This window comes from Phallusia mammillata, chromosome 2 (assembly GCF_965637545.1).
Source record: "Phallusia mammillata chromosome 2, kaPhaMamm4.hap1.1, whole genome shotgun sequence".
Lineage (NCBI taxonomy): Eukaryota > Metazoa > Chordata > Ascidiacea > Phlebobranchia > Ascidiidae > Phallusia > Phallusia mammillata.
Window position 1 is genome coordinate 18,823,326 of NC_137253.1, and position 24,412 is coordinate 18,847,737.

Consider the following 24,412-nt stretch of genomic DNA (forward strand, 5'->3'; position numbering starts at 1 on the left):
TGTCTCACATTTTTGTAATTTCCTAAAAAACACCTAAATTGGTAAAAATAAATATTTTAGTTTTTCTATTTTACAATGTAAGAAACATGAAAACTTTTCTTGCGAATGTACATTACATGGTTGACATGATAATCAAAAACATATTTGGGTTGGACTTTTAAAGTAAGCAGTTAAATCCAAATGTACCACTAAAACTTGTTGGGTAGTGTGTGTATACACCAAATTGGTAAAAAAACAAGATAATGTCTGAATTTGTTTAAACATCGCTGGTCCGTTTGCGTATACTTCTATTCCTTGCGGTATGGAAGCATTTTGTTTTTTTAAAGGAAACTTGACTATCAGTTTTGTCAGCAAATTGTTCAAACGTTTTTTCAGCAAACTTAATTTTCTTTTGTGCAGGTGCTTGGAGTGGTGCATCATCGGAAGTATTTTGTCTAAAACAAAATAAAACCAAAAATAAACAAAGTTTTGTGTGGTACCCACAACTTACAATAAAGGCGATTCAACCACTGTCCACTTTCCAAGTGGATTAGAACTGTCATACTGCGGTGGAGTTGGAGCAGGTAACATCTCCTTCTCTACTGCTTTTGAACTAGTCGGAAGCGTTTTTTCCCTTACTGGTAACTGATTTCCTTTTATTTCTTCAACACGAATTAAATCATCAGGTTTACTCCAACTCGTTTCTGCACACATTAAAAAACAATATTTAATAGAAGCCGCAAGATATTAAAAATAATCTTTCAGTTTAAACAATGCCTTTAAAATGCCATTTTTTTAACAGGAAAGTTTTTGTGGCCAAATGTTCAATGTTGCCCCTGTATTTGAATGTGGAACAGTCAGGTTTGAGTTAATACTCTGTTGTCTTGTATGAATTAAACCATTGTGAAACTATAATTTACCAGTATACAGCCTCGCTTTGCATCTCACCTGCCCACCCTGCAGTCACAAGCTACCACTGCATAGGGTAGTATAAGGGTTTCCAGACGTCCGGAATTTCCCGGACATGTCTGGCATAAGGGTGTAAAATCTGTGTCCAGAAATATTTTTTTAAGCCATCTTAATAGTAGGAATTTTAAAGCCAAGTAGCTTAAACTAGAGTAGTTTTCACAATTCTTTTTAAGAGGGACTTGAACGTGTACATTCCCAGATCTTGTAAAACTTTCTGTTTTATAACTCATTTAGAAACCAAACTGCGCTTTTTGCGCATTTACGTAAAAGAAATGATATTTGGAGCACTATATACGGATCTGTTCATAAGTTTAATGGTGAAAATAACGACCCAAATAGATGTAAAAAGACATGCTTTATATTTCAAACATCTCGGCAAATGCTCTTGCCATCATCAGTGATATGAAGGCCACATCAGTTACACCTGTTTATATACACTTGAGTCATGTGAAGGAATGATAAAAAGGTGCGAAACAAGCGTCGCATAAAACGATAGATAAAAAGGTGCACAAGTGTGAGCATTTGCCGAAAGCATTTAAAATATAAAGCATATCGCTTTCTACATCTACTTGGCCCATATTTTTACCATCAAAATGATATACATTTTTTTAAATTGCCACTTTTCGGCTGGTAACATATAACATCATACTATATAATGCGTTGTAACACAATTTTCGTGTCGCCAAGGAACCATACAGATATAGTAACCATAGTAGTATACTCATATTGCAAGCTAAGCAGAGAGTATGCCAACATCTAAAGAACAAAGCAATAAAACTAGACTGTCAAGTTAGTGTATGGTTTAAACCTTTTATCCAAGAAAGGAAGTCATGAGCTAAAATGTTGGGGTACCCTATTGTATGGTTAAAAATGTGAAAGTAGAATATTCAAAACAATTTTGTCGTTTTTTTAGGTAACTAGCCCAAAACTGCATTTAACTTTTTCCAACAGCATATTTTGCAAGCTGTCTAAATATTATGCAGGGTGGGACATATATATTCACTTTTTTAAACTCCCACTAAACCTTATTGGATTATAAGCTGAATAAACTACCTTCTGTTATTGTGTTCCAATAGTATGTTTTTCCTGTTGCAGTTTCCTTGCTTTGCCAAGAATTTTTTTTGATCTTATTATCATGCAGTGCTTGCTTAATGTTAACACCATTGTCCTTTAAATCTTGTGTGTATTGCTTTAAAGCTGCCTTTTCCATTTGTTTAAGATAGCCTTGTGCTTTCTGATCGATTGCATGCTGTTTTTGTCCTTGTTTTCGCAACTGCAAAAATAAATATGTTTAAATTTAAACAGCAAAATAGTGTTTCAAATTGAAAAGGGTAAAACATAATTAACAACAAAAAAAGAATAAAATACCATATCTACATATATATACTTCATTTAGAGCAGGGTTGTCCAACATGTGGCACGCAGAGCATTTGAAAATGACACACAAGCTTTTGCAAATTCAGATGGTAAACATTAGGATTTGTTACGCAATTAAATTTCTTTTATTGATTCTTCTTGACCTTTATTCTAACTTCAGTAAAGATTATCAGTTAGTAACGTTTCACAACTCACTAATTAAATTGTTCATTTTTTTCGAGCTGATTAAAGTCCCTAACCATCAAATTAACATAACTCATTTGATTCCATGTAGTGATGGCTAGAAATGAATACACCAAGCTGCAATACCCTTTATAGAAGAGAACTAGAATGTAACTGTCCCATACTCTTAATGTATCCACCACATACACCATTTGCCAGAATTACAATCGTGATACATTTGACACCTTAATTATATAGGCTTCCATCTTTGACAAGCATTTTACAACATTATTGTTTCTGCAAGCTAAGTGAAAGGGTTCCTACTTATGCGTAAGTGCAAATTGGTAACAGCGATACTACAATACGATTAAATGCTCTTTGTTCACGTTTTTATACATCATCTTCTATTATTATCTAGTTTAGAAGAACAGGAAAAACACATGAATCCTTATACACAGAGACTTAACTTTTACAATCCTAAGCCATCTGTGGCAATAGTACTGTTCTTGTCCATGTTTTGCAATTGTAATGCCCATCATTTGACCTTCAATAACCTACTGTGAAGCGGTAACTAAGGCAGTAACAGCTTAATGACATTTTACAGCAATTTCCATAAAGTGCAGTTGCATGGATGAAGACAATATGTGATATACTATTTCATTTATTCATTTTGTGCCCAATTTTATGTTTATGCACCATGCATGACATAGTAACTAGGTATGACATTATTTTTGATGCCTTGACAGAAAAAAATGTGGCAGTCATGGCGGTATGGGTATGCGAATGACAAGTTGTCGATTATCCATTTGGCTGAACAAGTTGGTACTGATAATGTTTAACTAAGTGTTTACATTTCCTCATAGAAAAAAATGCCCAAAGAAAGTAAACAGCAAGCACATACCCGACCCAACTGCTTTTTTTTCTTTTCTTGGTGACTTTTTCCTTTTTCATGAAAATCAATGCTCTAAACACAAACCAAAAAGGACAACATTGCATTTCCTTTTACCCTTGACAACCATATTACAAAACTTACTGCTTTGTTGTCTGCTATCCAACATTTGCACACATCACAATATTTCCTAGGCTGAGATTTCCAATATGAGGCCCTAAAAATAAATGCATCTGACTCTAAATACACGTACAGATTTCTAAACTTTGTTACAAATTACAAACGATGCTATCAGCGTAACAAAATTGTATGCAAACATTTTAAGACATGAAAAAAATGTGTACAAAACAACCTACACATACTTACATAATTCAAGATATCTTCAGCCTTCTTTGCAAGTATAGTCATGCAACATCAACCACCACTCTTGTCATTAACAAAAATCTCTACACCTGCTGAAATGACACAACTTATATGATCAGTGATAGAATTATGTACACTTTCAATCCAAAAACAATCAAGCAAGAGCACAAATGTTTGTTTGTTTTTCAATTAACAAACTTAAAATTAGAGTACAGTTATCAGTTTAAAGTTAATTCTTGAGTAAAGTCTCACATCTAGTTTGTGTGCCGCAAATGTCAATCATTATTTGGCATAATCAGAAAAGTATTGCACTCAAAAAGGAAACATGTAATTGAACATACACATCAACATTGCAGTTTTACACTTTTTAAATCACATAGAAATCTACACATACACAGAGTATCATGAAATTGAAGTTACGGAGTTAAGTATTTCTAATGGGGGGATGAGAGAATACATCTTGAAAAGGTTATAATGAATAATGCAAACGATTTGGGTATTTAAGCAATAGCCCTTGCCTCAGGCATAAAACCTTCCCAGTTCTTGATGGTTTGTTCCTGACATTTCATCAAAGTTTGCAAAAATAGCAGCACAATCTGACGAAATTCAGCAACTCTATCCAACTCAAAACGTTGGATATCACGCTTTATAGCAACTGAAAGCTCATCAAAATCTTTTTTGCTGCTTTCCACTCGGATTTCCATATCTTTAATTTCTGATTGCACCTGAGCTATCTTATCACTTCTTCCAGCAGCTTGCATTTTTGCTTCAGATTCTTTTTTACGTTGTAGGACCTGCTCATTGGTTTGCCAGATTTGCCAACTCTTGACTCGAATCATGAAAACCTCTTTGATTTCGGTGATTATGCGCAAATAGTCACCTAGTTTTTCTGCAATGCCAAAATATTCGGTATTTGACTCATCCTGATAAACTGTTTCAATTTTTTCAAAAGTATCAGACAACTGAGATAAAGCACGTGATAGAGCTGTATGTTCCTCAGCATTTCCTAGAGTAGCTGCACTCTTGGCAAATGAAGCAGTATTAACAGCCAATTCCTTCTTGTGATGGACTAAACCCTCGAAAGCCACATGTAACTTTCGCAACTGTTGCTCCAAGCTATCAATCTGCTGTTGTTTTTCTTCAAACCAAGAATCTTCTTCATTCATTCGAATGGTCATCTTATTTAGTGCACCTTCTACATTTTTTACCAACCTCATTACACCAGCACCACTCAGAGCTCTTGTGTTTGTGGCCGGTGGAAGATCTGGCTGTTCCAGGAAATCATGAAAATCCTGATCTTGAACAAGTGCAGGATGCTTTGCAACACGGTTTAAATATCTTTCCAAGGCAGCTCTACGCTTTTCAACAAAATCAATGGATGCTGCCTCCTCTTCTGTCTTTGACATTTTCACCAAAGTCATGCCAACAATGCTTTTTTCTGGTGCTGGTGGCACAATTCGACCTGCATGGCGATGTTTACCAACCATTTTTTCATGAAGACCTAAAAAATCACTAAACCTTCTGTCAACTGTTGAATCAGGTCTTTTAAAAGCTGGAATGCTGGTTTTGGTACGAACTTTGTATGACATATAAGCATTCATACCTTCACCCACTTTGTGGGGATCAGAAACATCAATTGTAATATCATATTCATCATCTTCCTCTTTGGGTAAAGCCGGATACACAGTTGCAACTGAAGGTGGATCATTGCTAACTGGAATTTTAGAACCTGTTTCAAATGGAGGGTTATCCAAAGAAACACTTTGCAAGGCAGCTGGAGACTCTTTCGCACTTTGAAAAAGGTCTTCTTCATTATCTTCTACCTTCTCAGCTTTGTCATTGCTGTTTTGGGATTCAGCAACAGACACAGCTGGTTCTGTTGTTTCAGGCACATCAGATGTCAAGTCCACATTTTCTACTACCACCACTTCCGTTTCCTCCTCTTTTTTAACTGGTGGCACATATGCATCTTGTTCTTCTTCACTTTCATAGTCATCAAGAGGTGGTGGTTCTCTGCTATCATCCATTTCCTTAAGGCAACAGTATTTTTACTCAGTTTCTGAACAAGTAAAAAGGCAGTACAAACTAAAACAAAAACACATGTAGAGCTTGTGTTAATTACTAAACAGTAAAAAAACGCAAACAAGTCTTTAAACCCAAGATAGGTGAGTCACTTGCTTTGCAGATACAAATTTATGTGCGCAAATCAAATTCATAAAGGTTTACAACATTAAGCCAGAACCTTTCCTGACAAGGGTGGTTAGATTCTAGGCCCCCCTTGACTGCTCCCACCCAAATTTACCCCTACAGTCATCTTTTACTCAAGGGGTACCAAACTCACTTTTTAGTGAGTTACTGCTACATAATGCTTCATAAAACATAAATAACTGCAGCACCTTCAGTCATGACCCATGATCCACTAATTGTGGCATGGTGGTACCAAATACTGCATTAGGCCGCATATATATCATCACAAGGTAGGAAGCTGTGAAGAAATATGCTTTTGCGAAAATTATAATTTTGCGGACTTTCGAAAGCGGCAAAGCGCTGACGGTTAGATGAATTCAGGTAGGGTTCATCATTGAAATAATACTAGAATCTGGTCTAGTTTACCCTTGTTGTGGATTGCATTATCACATTTCATGTACTGCATGCATGCAGTACCATGTGGTAACAATGTAGTATTTAGTACCACCCATTGCTGTGGCATCCACTGTTTTGTGCTCCATAACGTTTTAATGTTGTGCAGTGTGCACCTATATTCAGCTTGATCACTGGGCAATGCAGTTGGGTCACCATGTGCTCTTTTACAAAGCAAAATAAACTGAACTCAACCAAAACTACCTAACACACACAAAATATATTACAATAATGTAAAGATTGTTACATAATAGTTTTTTAACATAACCTGTTTGTTTTCATTTGTTTTAAAACATTCAAGTGTGAATAACCTTAGTCGACAAAAATGGTATTTATCCGTCCCTACTAAAATCGACAAGTAACGACAACCTCGTCACTGCGAGTGCGAGGTGCGGAAGCAGGCTTTCTTTGAAGTACCAGTTTACGCCAAGTGTCTTGATTTCTCATGTGATCATTTGTTTACTATTCGAAATGGTATAGCACAAAAATGGGTTTCGATTGAAGACAAATAAAAAAAAAAACAATAAATCAAATAGTTTTAGTTGCCGCTTTTACCATAGTCTTTACTACGGTTGGCTCGCGTAGTCAGACCCCCATTTGGTCAGGCTCCCTGACCGATTAATGATTTAACTTTAACGTAAAATCCGAAAAAACGCATTTTTGTAATGAAAATTTTCTGGTTCAATAATTTTAGGAGTTTCGTAGTCCTTGAGAAATAGGTTTTACCATAGAGCACTATTAGTGCTCTATGGTTTTACATTTCTCGTTACTCCAGAAACAAAAAAGATTGCAAACTGCTCAATTTGTTGGGCCCTTATTGTGTTTGTTTATTAAAGAGTGGGAACTTCACAGTGCATTAACTGCACATTTTATTTAATTACGGAAAATTAATCCACTTTTGCAAATAAAAATGTGGCAAAATCGACCAAAAACTGATGGAAGTATTTACCCCCCCAAAAAATACAAAATAAATAAAAATAAAATAACTAAAGGTCTCTTTGACACTACTAGTGATTATTTTCCAAAATACGCTTTCTCATTATCCCGGTGCGTTTTAACTGAACAGTTTTATTGAGAAATGCCGGCCACATCGTCTGAAATTTAAATTAGGGCACAATATTTCAGGTATCATAACAAAGCGCTGAAAAGCCATCTGCTCGCTGCAGTTTGTCTCGCAGTGGGTCTTCACCTGGGTTCGATCAAAACGCATTTTAAGGAAACAATCTGTGGTAATGTTTTTTCAAGTAGTGTTTGGGTCGGTACAATCCAACAACAAAAATGCTATATATAATGGGTCGATGAGAAACTTGCCCACTCAGATATCGTAATTAAATTTTCTGTGATTTTTTTAGGTCAGGGTTGAAAAAAATAACTCTTCATTTTTAAACCTGACTCAATAATTTCTCGCCAAACATAAAAAGTATCTCTGCTAAAATGGTTGCCGGAAGGTTTAAAAAATTATGGCTTACAGGAAATTTTGTTATGTTACCTCAAATATTGTGGTAAAGTGTACTTGTTTTTTTAAAAAAAACAAAGTAACACAAGAACGATTAGCCTGCACGGAGCAGATTTGATCCGACGTCCGAGTCTGTATCTGAAGAGTGATGTGATGTGGTTGCGGACTGCGGTCAAGAGTTGCAAGTCGGGCCGGGCTTTTCGGGCCGGGTTCGGGCCGGGTTCGGGCTTAGGTATTTGTGAGAAAACGGGCCTGACTTTACGTTCCGTGTCCGCCATTTTTTTAAATAAAATCACTCAGCTATAAGTAACAAGTCTCTGGCTTTGACCTAATGCCCACCCTACTCTAAAAAATATTGTTTACGCCATTGTTTACTATTGTTCATTGTGTTTGTTGTCTTTTTCTTTCTCATCCTTTGTTGCGAGGCTTTCGTGGATAGGCCTGTTAATCAAAATTTCGGGCCTAAACGGGCTTCTCAAAAACGTTTCGGGTTCGGGCCGGGCTTCGGGCTTATACTTTCGGGTTCGGGCTCAGATTTTGGGCCCGCTTGCAACTCTGCTGCGGTCAACCGCTGTCAAAGTTATTAATTTTCGATACCGCTTAAAAATTACTAGAACTTTTAGTTATGGCTCATTTTAAAGACGAACATGTGGAGAACATCACATCATGTGAATTTAAAACAGTAGCAGTAAATTTTAAGGCCAGCGCACATCGAACATTTTAGGGTGAAAATGTCGCGTTGTAATTAAATTTTGATATGTTTCCGGTTTGCTGGAACGTTGTATGTCTATTTTAAAGCTTGTGTTTAGTTTAGGTAAACAATCTTTGAAAATTTCAAGGCGCAGCCCCGACCTAATGACGATAAATAGGAATAGTTGATGCGTCAGTGCTTCAGAATCAGTCAACAAATACTGTTTAATGATATATTCTCACCCATCGATAAGGTCACCATCAGTTGTTCTTATTCAAATATAATCAAATTTGAATATGATGACTGATGATGGCCTTATGGGTGAAATATATATTGTTAAACAATATTTGTTGACTGATTCCGATTAGGAAGTGCTGTTGCTTTGTCAACTATTTTGCAGATAATTTCATATATAATCAGTGATTGTTCACATACAATGCCTACTATTTGTGGAAAGGGTCCTGTAATAAACACTAAATGTCATTTTGTAATAAATAAGAACTTAACCTGCTCAGTAACTCAAGGTGAAAAGATTTAATCGAATTGAAAAATCACACCATTAAAGCACCGTTTTAGTCAGCCTGAGTAATGACCCGACTAATAATTTCAATATGCTTTACAAAACTATATTTTTATGTGCAAAACTTTATTGCGGAAAATCATTATTTATAAATTTATATGTTGCAGAAAGTTACAGCTAAAACAACTAATATTGGTTAAATTTGTTTTTGTGATTTTGATCGGTTTTGTCATTAGGCCTATTCCATAAAAATGGTGAGTTTTAACTGGTTAAAGTAAATGTATAACCACAAACAAACTCACTTTTTGTAACCTTGTTGAAACAAACACCTCACTGTTGCTAGGTCAAGTTATCAAAATTGCATTTACTTCATCAAAAAGTATGCTAGCATGGAGTCAAATCTGATTTTATTCCCGTCTGCAGAACATGGCAGTTATGTGATCTTAGGCATGTGTCCTCTGCTTGCAAGACCAATTTAAGCATGCATAAAAACGGTCAAAGCAGGACAGTTAAATGTCTTTGGTGCAAAATTTTCATGTGCCAAAAATGCCTGCACATGCCACTGCCATGCTTTGTGAACTGGATTTGATTCACTAAAATGTTTTATTCATGTTTCATACTTGACATTGTAAAAGTATTGACTGGTCTGGACCATAAGTGGACCCGTAAATTGACATAAGGTTGCCAAACAATTTAACTGAAGAGACTTGAGTTATAAAGCAAAACGAACTTTATAACAATACAGCCTTTTCCACTGAACATTCATATTGTATAGTCACAAATATAGCCTTAGTTAGTCTGTTTGGTAAATGGGGATATAATATAAAAAAACAGAAGGCATTATATCTATGTTTATTAGTGGGTCTTGGCTCTTTAGTCAGTTCCTTTGTCCAACGTAAACTAATTTGTTTAAAACAGCATATTAGTGCAATCAATGCACATTACATAGTCACAGTCCAGAGGTGCAAATTTTTTTTCGGAATCTGGTAGCGCGCAAAAATTTTTAGTAGCACATACGTTTTTGTGTATGTGTCTTTTTCCACCTAATGAACAGCCATTTCACTACTAATAGCCGTATCACAGGTTCTTATTTTACAAACAGCCACCAAATGTCTCAAATTGTTTATAATCTAGTGATTTAAAGAATTTTGGTTTATTTCATAATATCCCATTTGCTTGGACCTGAAAGTTTATGCCTTTGTTTCAATTGTTAATGACGCCAATATCTAAATTGTTAAGTTGTTTGTTGCCTGACATTTGGCATTGTTTGCACACAATAGCGTACAAAAAAGTCTGTCACGTATTGCTACCGAGATTACCCTAGTAGCCCCGAATAATCTATTTATATATACCAGTTTTATAGCCTAAAATTAAGTTGAAATCAATGCATTACCGCCAGCACATATACTTCCATATACAGTTTCGCGGATGCACTAATTCGTCTCCGAGTTCGCATACGGCGGCAGGTTGCGGAGCACTGTGCTTCGATAACATCACGGCATAGCCTCTTGGCATAGGTTTTGGAATTGGGGCTTGCCCGATATCCAGTTTTTAACCCGTCGCCTGACGAATCGTGGTTAAAATTGCTGATTCGGCAAATCGGTCTTTCGGCTCGTTTTACATGTTCTCAGATACAAACAGCAAACGTCCAAACCTGACCCAGAGATGCGTTACAATGGCAACTGAGTCATAATTCTGTGTGAAGTGACTGTTTGCAAACTTAGTTGCACAAATAGCAGACTAAAGCACGTTTTACTCGTTTATAAATGTGTCGGTATGTCGCGACGTTGCGACCGCATTTTTGCACCCCTGTCACAGTCACTTCCAAGAAATACTACTTGCAAACACTGATAAAGACCTGCCACTCGATGTTTATAAGGAGCCCAAATGGGTGACAAAATCACCAACCTGGCAACACTGATATGTCACCAAAGCTTGCTTGGTTTTTGATCAGAAATGCAGCAAAACAAAATACTGTAATGTTAAGGGTCAAAATCAAAGTGGTGGGAGGAGTGGAACTGGAGATGGAAAAAAGGGAGACAAAGGAAAAGAAAAAAAGAAATATGAGCGTCCATTACCCACCCGAGTTGGTAAACGGCGCAAAAAAGTCAAGGGACCAGATGCAGCAAACAAACTGCCAAGTGGTATATGTTGTTAATTAATCCTTATGGGTCCCCTTCTCTGAAGGGTACATGTATTGTTTTTGTCCAATGCTAGTTTGTTCAGTCGTTTGGTCAAGAAAGAGTGCTTCAAATGTATTCAAATTTACACACATGTTAGGTATTTATCCATATTTAATCCTCCTGAACACAGACTCCAAAAACGTGAAAAATTTAAAATGACTCTACAAACAGGAGTTTCATACTATTGGTTGGTAGTGATGGGGCGGGTACCCGGTACTCGGCATCAATGGTATCGGACGATTTCAGTGGTATCGATACTCGGAATCGAAATATTTTGTCTCAGTTTTATACCAACGTGCGAATGCCAAAGGCCGGTTTACACCATAAGAATACAGGCAACTTTATGCCAATATTTGCTTCGGACAGCACAAAGTCAAGAAAACGTTCTGTCAGGTTACCTACATTTTTTTCGCTATTATATGGAGATTACATTTTTCTGCATGTGTGTGTGCCTGCCTGTACCCTGGCCATTGGAGATAAATTAGCCAGTGATATACAACTAAGTACAACACTCTACTTAAGTACTCGGTAATCGTACTCGTTATCGAAGGTATATACCATGTGGTACTCATACTCGGTATCGGTACTCACTTCAAAACCTGGTATCGTCCCATCACTATTGGTTGGTGCATTGTAAAGTATCCTAAAGTACTTTGGAACTTTTAGTAAGATTCATCCCATAACTCCGAAATATGTGTTTTCAAGTTTACCAGTCAGAAATGTCAAAAAATACAAGACCTAATGTGCTGCAATTTTGAACAATTGTTTGTATTCCCTGATTAGTATTTAAAATTTTAGCCTGATTGGTGGTCACCTTTACATCCCTGAATATGTAGACCTTCAGACACTGTAATACAGAAATCCCAAGGGAGTGGTCAATGGTGTAGGATTGCGGCTGTTTAAAGCTGTGATAAACGGTCATTAAATGAGTGTTGTCAGCTTGGCTGCCGCATGATACGAGGTCATCTTTTACGTATTGCAAAAACAGTTAAGAACTTTTTTGTCACAGCATAGCTTCTTTATTTTTAAATTATTTAAAAAACAATGTTTATGTCATGTATAAATTGGACAAAACATTATTGTTAAACACTTAGGACAGAGTGCTATTGAAAACTGTGTCAAAAAGTCATTGAACGGTCATTCGGCATCTGCACAGCTAGAGGTTAAATGCAGGTCAATGGAATTCGTTTTGCGAAACAAAGTTAATTGAAAACAGTTTCTTGTATACCTTTGTAGCTAGTGGTTTTATAGTGTCTCACTATACATTAATAGAACTGTTTTCTGGGTAAATTTCCCTAGGAAAGCAATATCGAGGTTAGAGTGAGAGATTAAATTGGAAGTACTTTTTCTGTTCTTTTTACCCTTACATAATCGCACATAAGTAATTATTGCGGATACACGTGTGTGTGGGAACCCATTCCTTTTTTGTTTGCAAACACAGTCACCGGTAAATAGGATATTAAATATATAAAATGGAAGTACAGTATATAGGAAAGCCACATTTCTAGTTCGTTTCATAGGTTTCTTTTCTGAGGAACTCATATTGTTTTTACTTTATTTAATTTTTTCCTGTGCAACTTAAGTGCACTTTTGTAGTAAGCATTCGATGATTTTGTATGAGGGTGACTGCATTTGCAGCTCTGGGGTTAGGGGTAGATATTTTCATCCTTCTGGGTAATACTAATAGTTTAACAGGTTTGTTTCACTGGATGTTAGAAGTATTAGGATTTAAACGCTCATTCATGATTGCTAAAAAAATATACAAGTTTGAAATGCTAATTAATGGCAAGGCATGGAAAGCATACAACAAAAAACAACTGAAGTATTTAGGTATTAGATTACCTGTTTCAGCATGCTCATGTTTTTGTTGCTTAAATTGACAGTGACTCCTCATACACGATGTCGTTTGCGGTTGTTAAAGCAAGAGAGAATTAAAGATTATCTTTTAATGGAAGAAGAATTTATTCGTAATCAAGAGAGATTGAAGCCCCAAGAAGAAAAACAAGAAGTAAGTCTTATATGCGGCCTATTATGCAGTTGCATTTCAGTGTCAGTGAAATTAAAAAGAAATTGATTTTTAAGGAAGAAAGAACCAAGGTAGATGATTTAAGGGGGTCGCCAATGTCGGTGGGAACTTTGGAAGAAATTATAGATGAGAATCATGCTATTGTGTCAACTTCTGTGGGCTCTGAACACTATGTCAGCATTCTTTCATTTGTCGATAAAGACCTTTTAGAACCTGGATGTACTGTTTTAATGAATCACAAGGTAAATGTAGTAAACACATTTTGCAAATGTCGCTAGCAAGGTATCAAAAGTGGATTTGCTCTAGATGTTGTTTCCTAACTCTGATTAAACCCTATAAATGTTAATATCTTTATGATCTGGCATAAAATTTACTATTGTATATTAGTTATTCTACTGCATGTAAGTGCAGTTGTTTAAAAAAAATTTCAGAAAATTGGAGCAGTGATTCTGATCTTACATCTTTGCACTGTTTTCTGCAGGTTCATGCAGTAGTTGGATTCTTGGGTGATGATGTTGACCCTTTGGTGACTGTGATGAAGCTGGAGAAGGCTCCACAGGAATCTTATGCTGATATTGGAGGTCTTGATGTGCAAATAACCGAAATAAAGGTGATCTGTTTGCAACAGGCAGTTTTCTTAAGTGGCTTTACGTTTATTATCTGTGGAATACCTGTAGTTTGTGTACAGATCTTTTTAAAAAAGCTAAATGCGGTGATTAATCTTCTGCCTAATGTTAAAGGAGTCTGTGGAGCTTCCTTTAACCCATCCAGAATATTATGAGGAAATGGGAATTAAGCCCCCCAAAGGAGTGATACTCTATGGGCCACCTGGAACAGGTAGTTACATGTTTTCAACATACAATAAAATGGTTACAGATGTTACAGAAACATGTGGTTTGATTGCATGAAAATAGCATTTTGATTACCACCAACTATAGCAAAGCTTCCTTCATCGGCGCATTTGTTCTCTTTAAACTTTTAGGCATGTACATTCCATATTACTTGCAAGCATTTTTGAAGCTTTAGTAACATTTTCATTTTTTGTTACCCTTTTACAAACAAATATTTGTTTTTAACTCCATGGTTTCTTTGGGTCAAAAATACACCCTTCAACATATGACAATTTGATCACATAATGGTGTGGTTTGCGTTGTTTGCTGGTCATTAAATTTCACCCCATCATCCCAGTTTTTTTAGAGGTTAAAATAGTTTCAAAGACCTATATTTTCTTGCCATAGCCTTTCTTGCCACCACATGAGCGACCATGTCTTACTGTTGAAATTAACTATCCTGTTATTTTGTTAGTCATGCTTCAACCATTTTTTTGGTTGATGCCACTATGCTGCAAAATTCAGTAATGCAGAGCTGTAAGGTTGTATGTACTAGCCCAATTGTTTACAGTTTTGTTAAAATCTAGCATTTTGTATTACTTTCACATTAAATAGACTTGTCACACGATAAACTTCATTTCAATAAGTGGGCTTTAAAAAGTTCTTTCAGTGCCTGTTGTTGGCACAACTACTGTAGGCCAAGTTTACTTGCAGGTCAACATACCTGTATGTGAAATTCAGTTTAGAGCAATTCCATGCGTATTTGCCACAATTTTGGATTTGTCAGTGTCTACAAAACTTGTCTGTCGGTCATACTGATATACTTTGGGTTTTCTAGCAAAAGTTAAACCAGTGCTCCCCAACCTTTTCCAGCTCACGGCCCACTTAAAAAAAAAATTTTTTTGCGGACCACCGTTTAATATTGCGACAAAACCACAATGGAAAAGAACTAAAATTGTCAGAAAAGTAATAACTGCACAAGCAATACTTCTGTTAATGTGAAGCCTGAGCTTGCTGATTTGATATGATCTATGAGATCACTACTACTTTCTGGGATTTTTTTCTTGGAAAAAAATATCCATTTTGTAGATACTCAAATACCAAATAAAGCTAACAAAGACAGTTCCAGCATCAAGATTTTACAACTAGTACAAGTACTGTTGTGACGCGACAATTGCAGTTTGTTTGTGTAATAAAGCTTTGTTTAACATGAAATCTTATGCGGCTTTCAAAGTGAGTAATATTATATTTTTGCGAAAAAAGTTTAAATTTGAAAGTACTTTCACACAAACTGTGTAACTTTTTTTAACTTCTATATTGGTATGGTAATAGTTTGAAAAGCTTCACAGCCCACCAGAAAGTATGTCACGGACCACCAGTGGGCCGCGGCCCACCGGTTGGGAAGCGCTGAGTTAAACTGTATTAAAACCAACTCAAGGCTTAGGGTTTATCCATTCTGAACATATATATAAATATACTTTTAGTTCTTTTAATTTGTGCAGAAATGAGTTGGCAATAACAGTGTCACCCAGGACTTGCAGATGAGCAGTGCTCTCCCTTTTCTATGCTCTGCAGTGCCAACCATATAGTGGTTTCTGTTCTTATGATCTATGTTTGTTGTTTTGGCAATGTCTGTCTGATCTGGTGGATAGCTATTGACATTAAACAAAATAAAATACATGGTGCTTTTTTACATACACATAAACAAAAGAAAATAAAAAAAATAAAAGTTTTTTTTGTTTTGCTTTTTTCAGGAAAAACGTTGCTTGCAAAAGCAGTAGCCAATCAAACCTCTGCCACATTTCTTCGAGTTGTTGGATCAGAACTTATTCAGAAATATCTTGGTGATGGTCCTAAACTGGTGCGAGAATTGTTTCGTGTGGCTGAAGAACATGCCCCATCCATTGTCTTTATTGATGAAATTGATGCCATTGGTACCAAACGGTAAAGTGCTTTTATTTTTGAACAAAATCAAATTTTATATCTTTTTACTACTATGTTATGAATAAAGAAAAATATTTTTTGTGTTTTTTGCCTTTTTGTGAAGATAATGAACTGTTGCAGTTTATGGCAAATGTTGTATGTGGTTAATCATGATGTGGGATGTAAAATATATAATCTTCAAACATGTAGGAACACTGTATTTCTGGTTTTAACTGTTATTTTCTTTCTAGATACGAGTCAAATTCTGGTGGGGAACGCGAAATTCAGCGCACCATGCTCGAATTACTTAACCAACTGGATGGATTTGATTCGAGAGGAGACGTAAAAGTCATTATGGCAACGAACAGAATCGAATCCCTCGACCCTGCGCTGATTCGCGCTGGTTGGCAACTTTGATTCTTTTACTTAACGAAGGGTAAATGATCTGACATATTTTTTTTGGAAGGACGGATTGATCGAAAAATTGAATTTCCAATGCCGGATGAAAAAACCAAGCGACGAATTTTTAACATACACACCGCTCGAATGACGCTTGCAAATGACGTAAACGTTGATGAACATGTCCAAGCAAAAGACGATTTGTCCGGTGCGGACATTAAGGTAACTTAACTTAAAGTTTAAATTTTAATAGTACATTACTCAAGCCATTTGTTCCAGGCGATTTGCACTGAAGCGGGTCTTCTTGCTTTACGTGAACGAAGAATGAAAGTTACCAGCGAGGATTTCAAAAAATCAAAGGAAAACGTTCTTTATCGCAAAAACGAGGGTGCACCACAAGGGCTCTATCTTTAAAGACATAAAACCAATATTCATGTGTTTTTGAATTAGGCAACACCACAAGTTCAGTACCTGTTGATTCCAAAATTTCAATGTATTTGACCTCGGTCAATTTGTTACTAGTGCCGTGAATATGATTCAAACGTGGTTCATTGTAATTCTTGCTAGTTTTGAGAGTTAATTCCTCCAACAAACAACAAAGGTTTATATGCACGTGTTAAGAACCACCACAACCGGAAAAATTGCGGTAGTTACTAATTAGTTACAATTGTTGAATTTGCACAGCAGGTTGGTAAAATGTGACGACGAATTACTGTTGTCCATCCAATTTTCGATCACATTTTTATTTTGACATTAATGTTCACCATATGCGTCTTCAGTGTCCCAGAAGCTACATATGTCTTCATATGGTTCATTTAACAGTGAATCCCCGGCTGTTTGAAGATGAAGAGCTGTGTACAGTTGTTTGGCTGAGGGTTGGTTAAAACTGGGCCAAGCAGTTGGTGTCACAATTGCTCGTGATGAACGAATGCTCTGCATTTAAATGTTGGTTTTTGAATTGCACACGCACGTCAAGTCTAACAAAACATTTTTTTAAGATGTAATGCAAGGCCAGCTAAAAAGTGGGGGAATGTCAAATTTCTTTATTGAAATAGAGTAATGTTTGTGACCATTAAGTCTTTTTTACTTTTTATGAGTTCATTGCTTCATAAAGTGGCCTATGCAAACATTTTTAACTATTCTACGGGGTCCGTTACAATTTTAGCAAACTTCTGTTCACTTCTAGGCTACTTACCCTTGTTGTGCCTCCATCAGCACCGTTCGGGTTTCCGTATCTGGCAAAGTTAGTCCAATACCACATTAAACGGTTAGAAAATGTTTTTTCGTCAGCAGTAAAAGAGTATCTTATTAGTTCCTCAACATTGAAAATATATGCAAGTTCGGCAGCATGACACACACGATCAAAACACAATGGTTCCTCCCATAGCTCCTGCAAAAATGTTCTTAACTTTAGTGAGAAAAAAATGCAACACCAAAGTTTTCAAAGATACTTTATTCTTTCATTATTTAAACCAGTGGTCGGCAACCGCCGGCACCGGGCCGTATAATTTTTCAGGTTAAATGCTATAAAACATTTTTCGAATGTATCCCGGGGATGATAAACTAATTTAAGCGTTTTTATAGCTATATATTTGTAGTTTTTTGAAGACCGGTCCGCGATAAAATTTTAGTTTTCAAACCGGTCCGCAGTGCAAAAAAGGTTGCCGACCCCTGATTTAAACTAACGTAACAGGTGTTAGAAAACCAGAAAGTAAATAAACTTGGTACAAACTGTTACAAATTTTGGATCGTACGATAGCGTTATTTTAATACTCACGTAAAACGACCAGGTTTGATTAAATATGTACCACCACTGATCAATTCCATCTGACGAGTTGGCTGCATTTCTTTGGGGACAAACAAACAATACATCGGTCGCTAATTTGTTTAGCATTTCACGGTTATCACAGCCATCAACTCTTCCATTGCACTGAAACAAATTTCGGTTTCTTCCATCGTGTAAATGAGCAAATACACACTCTACTGTGCACAGTCACTTTATTTTAAGTGTGAAGAAACTTTGTTGAAAAAGTCGTTTTCCAAAGCGGATAGCAGTTAAGTTGAACCTAACGGCTATAAAGCTACATTTCACTCACTGTAGGTGGATATTGTTCTAAAACACGTTGGGCTAAACCTCTTTTGAAAACTGCTCGTAAAATAATCTCATATGCAGTATCATTAACGGGCCGTGGAAATGCTTCAGCGACAAAAATCATTCCTTCGTCTACAGTTGCACCTAACAACATGGGCTTTTTTTGCTCTTCTCCCTAAAAAGACGTTGTTTTTCAGGACGTTTCACAAAATTCACACGTTGTGTCTGCAAAACGTACCCGCATAAACATTCTGATTGGAAGATCTGGAAGTAGTTCACCGTCAATCACAGGAGACCACGGTTGAAATAGCAGCATTATTTTCATTGGATCAGTCACCTCTAACGCTGTTTTGTTAAAAGCCGTCTCTAACTCTCGCAATGTTCTGCAAATGAAACAATATTTTTTACACTGTTGCCATGGTGTAATCTATTTAGTAACACTTAAAACAACAAACTTTACAGGAATTTAAAAGTTGCAAACTCACTTGGACCGTAAGCAGACCATGTCATTTCTTGGACAGTTACATGCCTCAGCGAAACGTCCGCCAAATTCTTGTGCATCTGGTAAATCGCGAAACGGCAATCCGAATGGATTACTTTGCATAATAGCTTGATGAAATAGACGGTCGCTATATTTTGAGGTCAAATGGACTCCAACCGATTCAGCTCCCGCACTTTGTCCAAATAGTGTCACCTGACATTTGAATTTATATTTATGGCAAAATTAACCAACATTGCATCGATAACCTTAGATTCCCTTACTTCAATTTTGTTACCTGTGAGGGATTGCCACCAAAGTTTTTAATATTCCTTTGAACCCATTCCATAGTTTTTATTTGATCCCAAATTCCAAAATTTCCCTTTCCATCGTCAGTGGAACTGTTTCCTTGCACTAAAAAACCCAAATGGGCGACTCTGCAAACCAAAAAAACAGTCCTTAAGTTACGGAAACGGAGTTTTAATCAGTTGCATTTGCGCAAAATCGAATCACGTTATCACTTAAATACGCAAGGTACGGACTTGAAGAACTTCTTTACTACAAAAACTGCCAGCGATGTTGAATAAAACGCAGACATTTTGTTGGGGAAACGTATCGACAAACTGATTTTTTATAATCAGTGAAAATGAATAATGCACAAGCAGTAACAGGCGCGTTTGTATACACAGAAAGAGAAGGGCCTGATCAATTTCGTTACACTGATAAAAAGTTGCACACAGCATGAGATGATAACAACCAAACAAAACCAATGACAATCATGTATTTGTCAAAACCTTTGCTAAAAAAATCTACGCGTTTATTTCAACATCGCTGGCAATTTTGTTTTTAGTAACGTAGGCTATCACCAGGGTTGCCATCGACATGGACCTCAAAATAAGGAATACGAGCCAAGACATGTCACATGCCATATTTTTTCAGATTTTCTTTTATGATGTCACGAAATCTCGGTGCAAAAACATATTTTGGTATGTTACATAACCCACGATGACAGAGAAAAGATAGAAGTTTTGTAAATGTTGAAAATGAGACAACGTAAGGACGCAAGTCAAAAACAAAGGACATTTCTTAGAAATAAGGACAACAAAAATTATTAGAAATAAGAACGGTTTGGTAACCCTGGTTATTACCGATTGGTAAAAGCAGTTTGGCTGCAATTCGTGCGAAATTGGAAAGAGAGAATAGGCCTATAGGTTTGAAAGATTTTGACAATTAATAAATTGTTTAGGGCTTAAATAATTTGATCTTAAATACCGAAAGAAATCATCCACTTGCATAATGCTACGTGACAAATACTCTTTTGAGCTACAACAAAATAAGAATACTTTAAAGTTTTAAACATAACTAACTAATCTTACCGGTAATTGGTAGTAACAACTATGACATCACCCAAACTTGCCATTTTTCTGCCATCATACAAAACACATGAACCTGCCCCATTGAGAAAATTTCCCCCATAAAACCAAATCATCACTGGCAGTTTTTCATGGCTTCCGCCATTTAAATATTGCGCGGCAACTGTATAATGTTCATGATCAAGGATTGAGTTTGATTTTGCCTTTGTTAGCAGCTTGTCTGGAATCCACACGTTAAGATACAAACAATCTTCGTCGGTCTGCAAGTATCAACCGTATTGAGAATTTTTGGGACAACAATTAACCTTCTCTTGAAACACCTTTAACAAGAAACCACAGGTAAGACTCGGACTAACACATGATGAGTTTCGGCAAAAGAAGATTTTTGAGAAAATGCGTTTACAGTTTGTACAAAAATAACTCTTTTGTTTGTTGCAACCCATGCGAGATGAGGCACGACTTGTGGGACTGTCATAATTAAAGATCATAATCATTGCCGCATTTATAATAATCTGTCGAACTGATTGCTGCAAATATGACTAACTCTCACCGCGTGCGGACATGAATACTCAGAAGCAGGTTGGTCACATAACTGAGGACAGCCCGGTCTTTTGAACGTTGCGTCCCAATAGGGCTTTGGAAATGGCACTGGGTCCCGTGGATTCCGCCAGCGATATTCATCAACGGGAGGCTGACTAAATGGTATTCCCCAAAATATTCCGGCCTCCTTCGACTTTATTCCTAACACTGGACCTTCGTTGACTGTCAAAATATAATAATATCGCGCTGATCGATGCATTTCACGTTGATCTGTAAATCGAAGGGTCACACCTGTTACTAGGATATCCGTGCTTCCCTGGTCTTGGGGTAGAATTAGCACAATCGGTAGGACGATAGCCAAAGTTACTATCAAGCCTAGTCCCGCAATAACCACGATTGTTGTTACTTTCATTGTTTCTTTTTTGAAATAACCAACGACCCGACCTTGCTAATGGCTGCAGATAAGCAGTGTCGCTAGTTACAAGTGGGTTTGTGTACACGATTAGTGTTTGCTTTATGCCGACAAACATTGTTACAATGTAAAAGATGCAATCAGAATATCAAAGCACGTTAATCATTACACAAACTTTGTGCTCCCACCTAAAACCCACAGATATTTAAAACTGCTCGGTCATTCCTTGGGAAATATTCACAAGTCGTGAAGAAAGTTTTGTGTTGAAGCAGTGATTGGAGCACAACAGTAAATTAGCACCATGCTACCTACAACATCAAAGACGTCGGGGATTACAATCAAAAACGCCACAAACTTGCTACGATGTAACAGATATACGCAATATAGTCATAAGCACCAAAAGAACAATAATTGTTAGTTTGGTAATGTATTGCAACAAGTTAACCTTTCCGTCAGCAGAATTGTGACTCGCGTTAATGACATCAAGTTGATCGTTGAGTGCAGAAAGGTATCCTGATTGTTTTACAAATGTGGCCACATGAGTTTAACACATCTTATAGGAAAGATATTTTTGCAAGCTTTTATGTGCATTGCATTCAGCCTTTGCCCGAATAATAACGTAGGTTTTTCGCATCAAGGAAACTACAAACTAACATTTGTAAAAAAAAGTATTCTTATTACTAGCAGAAAATTTTTTCGACATTTTCAACAAAATAATCAGTTTTTTTTACTTGATAACTTAGATTAATTGACGTCACTTAACCACACTTGTGTTTATGGATCCTCTTACAGTTTTTTTAATAAAGGTGCTTCAAACTCTACAATTTGCATGTGTGATGCATATCCATCTTATATTTTCATCCCCCAAAACGAGGATACATTGTTAAAAACACATGAAAAAATACATTAAGGGCCCCAAAAAATAAGCCTCAGAAATTAGACTGCATTGAATTACAAGTTTAACGTTCATCACATCACTATTTTTTTTAAATGCGGCGTAAAAAAGTTTTTGGACCACTGGCCCTGCCCCATGCCAAACATTGTTGTTGTATAAATACTATGTACCGACTGCTATATCATTAAGAGGTTACTACCAGTGATGTTCGGCTGAATATTGACTATGTTTCGGTTTTGGAACTTTTTTGCGATGTGAAGTTATTGACTAAACTTTTAATATCGTCAATTCAAAACGCCAAGTCTTAACTGTTGTGTTGTGTCTACAAAACACAAGCCACGTTGACTGCAAAAAGTCGATGTTTTGTTCATAGGACGTGTTGCGAAAATTGTTTTGAAATGTCGAACATGGGTTCATTTACATCAACCACGCAAAGTTCAGCTTTTAATAAAACGAGAAATTCAGGTCGGTGTAAATCGCCTAAAATTTTTCGGTCTTATGGCGTACGAACCTTTAGTGGTAGGTTCGGTGCATCACTATAGTTACTACCCTAGCACGGGCCGTAATTTATTGCCGGTCAAGTCGATTTTTGTCTTGTAAATGTTCAGTGTTTTTGAGTACACCTGTGATTTAATTTGCTTGTGTAGAAAATGTACATGTCTTGTAAGCATGGCAAATAGTGTATGTGGTTAATCAATTTGTAGAGTGCGTAGCGGTCATGATATTAATGTGCACAAAGTTTATGTTTAACGTTAGCATGTTGTTTGCAATAATGTTGCACAGCATGTAGGGGAAGTGTTTAACCTCTTTTTAACTGGATGCAAGTGTTGGTATTTCCGTTCTCATGCAAGTCATAAGATATTTTGAGTCATTTTGTTATTCTAGAATGTTCTGCACAAACAGGTGTTTGTTCATCATTACGCATACTTCCTCTTGTTTATACTGTCGTTTCCGTTTCAAGTTTAAAGTAGAACACAGCCGCTCGTACTTGAGAAGAAGCATAGCAGCTCGGTTCGAAAAGGTTTCACGCAATAGCCAATATTTTGCTCTACTATATATATAGCTTATTTTCGACTTTGTCGCCGGGGAATTCTGGGTCTATTCTTAGACTATTTTTATTCATCTGGTAGTCTATTTTCTTCTATTTTTATCCCCATGTGGATGTGTAGCTGATTTGGACGTTCGCCTTTAACCTTATTCAAGAATACAAAGAAAGAAGAGACATATGTGTGGCTATTAATCAGTCAGCTGTTATTGAGATGCAAAGATCAGACTCTCCAAATAATTTCCAATGAACATCATAGTTTACATTGTAGCCGCCCTTAACAAGTCGCCATCGAAGCAGGCATTGCCACAAAGTGGTGCCCACGAGTTGCTACAGATCTTCCGAACTCGCTTCCAGCGCAGGCAGATGTCACTTCAAATTGGTACTTTACGAGCAAGGTTCGGACAGCACGTTCAAAGTGATTCGAACAAGTCGTCATTTGGACAAGGGTTACTCACAGATTGCCCTGACGCTCGACCGAACTTGCCAGAGACTTTTCGAGCACAACCAGACATTTTAGTTATGTGCAACGCCACTGACATCCCAATGGAATCAGAAACAAAAGAGGAGGAAGAAATCGACTACCAAGGTCACGGAAATGAAATTCACGCGGTCGCTCCGACTGACATCTTTTCATGTGTTAAGTAAGTTCGTGTGAAATCTGCACTTGACAATTTTCTGTGTTGTAAAATATATATTTTATTCGCTTAGTAACACTTTTCAAGATAAATTAGTTATGTTTATTCATCGATGTATGTTGCATGTTAAGCTGTGTGCGTGTATATAACTTATAATTCAGTAAAAATTGATATATATTTTTGCTAGTGTCACGTGTGCTTCGGTGTGTATGACCGTCAATTTATGTTTCACGTTTCATGTCAACGGCCTTTGTCAAGCCGGAAACGTTCTTGTTTTGCTACTAACGCTGCATGATATATATTGACTCCCTGGCTTGAGCTGTTTAATAAGATCACACATTTTCCACACACAAATTTCACATGTAAACAACCAACTTGTCAAAAACAAGTAAGCTCAGTTACGCTGAAGACAATTGCCCAAACCCAAGAAAACAAGCATCCTGACCGAAACACGACGTCGTTCTACGCCATATTTGTCTGCATGGTGCATACCACTTCGAGCATCGAGCTCCATCTGTTCACAAGTCTACAA

General features: G+C 36.7%; 4 protein-coding genes across 4 annotated transcripts; 1 reads left to right on the forward strand and 3 right to left on the reverse strand.

Annotated features, from left to right (window-relative positions):
• Window positions 1–33: 33 nt before the first annotated feature.
• LOC145213941 (WW domain-binding protein 4-like) lies at window positions 34–3,809 on the reverse strand. The gene is made up of 6 exons (XM_080082352.1): window positions 3,743–3,809; window positions 3,521–3,593; window positions 3,389–3,451; window positions 2,002–2,221; window positions 491–683; window positions 34–434 (listed from the first exon to the last, which is right to left on the reverse strand). Coding segments are annotated over exons 1-6 (729 nt in total). The 5' UTR covers window positions 3,745–3,809; the 3' UTR covers window positions 34–256.
• Window positions 3,810–3,831: 22 nt separating this feature from the next.
• LOC145213939 (sorting nexin-2-like) lies at window positions 3,832–5,857 on the reverse strand. The gene has a single exon (XM_080082346.1). It carries the CDS (start codon window positions 5,764–5,766, stop codon window positions 4,240–4,242), a length of 1,527 nt encoding a protein of 508 aa, XP_079938472.1. The 5' UTR covers window positions 5,767–5,857; the 3' UTR covers window positions 3,832–4,239.
• Window positions 5,858–8,884: 3,027 nt separating this feature from the next.
• On the forward strand, window positions 8,885–16,964 carry LOC145212482 (26S proteasome regulatory subunit 4). Its single transcript, XM_080080612.1, has 10 exons — window positions 8,885–9,300; window positions 11,034–11,190; window positions 13,113–13,237; window positions 13,312–13,497; window positions 13,737–13,865; window positions 13,996–14,092; window positions 15,840–16,029; window positions 16,260–16,411; window positions 16,475–16,629; window positions 16,687–16,964. Exons 1-10 carry the CDS (start codon window positions 9,298–9,300, stop codon window positions 16,819–16,821), a joined length of 1,329 nt encoding a protein of 442 aa, XP_079936738.1. The 5' UTR covers window positions 8,885–9,297; the 3' UTR covers window positions 16,822–16,964.
• Window positions 16,965–16,997: 33 nt separating this feature from the next.
• Window positions 16,998–21,302, reverse strand: LOC145213103 (crystal protein-like). The gene is made up of 9 exons (XM_080081341.1): window positions 20,901–21,302; window positions 20,354–20,610; window positions 19,276–19,414; window positions 18,985–19,193; window positions 18,738–18,882; window positions 18,504–18,674; window positions 18,185–18,337; window positions 17,603–17,797; window positions 16,998–17,340 (listed from the first exon to the last, which is right to left on the reverse strand). Exons 1-9 carry the CDS (start codon window positions 21,300–21,302, stop codon window positions 17,161–17,163), a joined length of 1,851 nt encoding a protein of 616 aa, XP_079937467.1. The 3' UTR covers window positions 16,998–17,160.
• Between the last annotated feature and the right edge of the window lie 3,110 nt (window positions 21,303–24,412).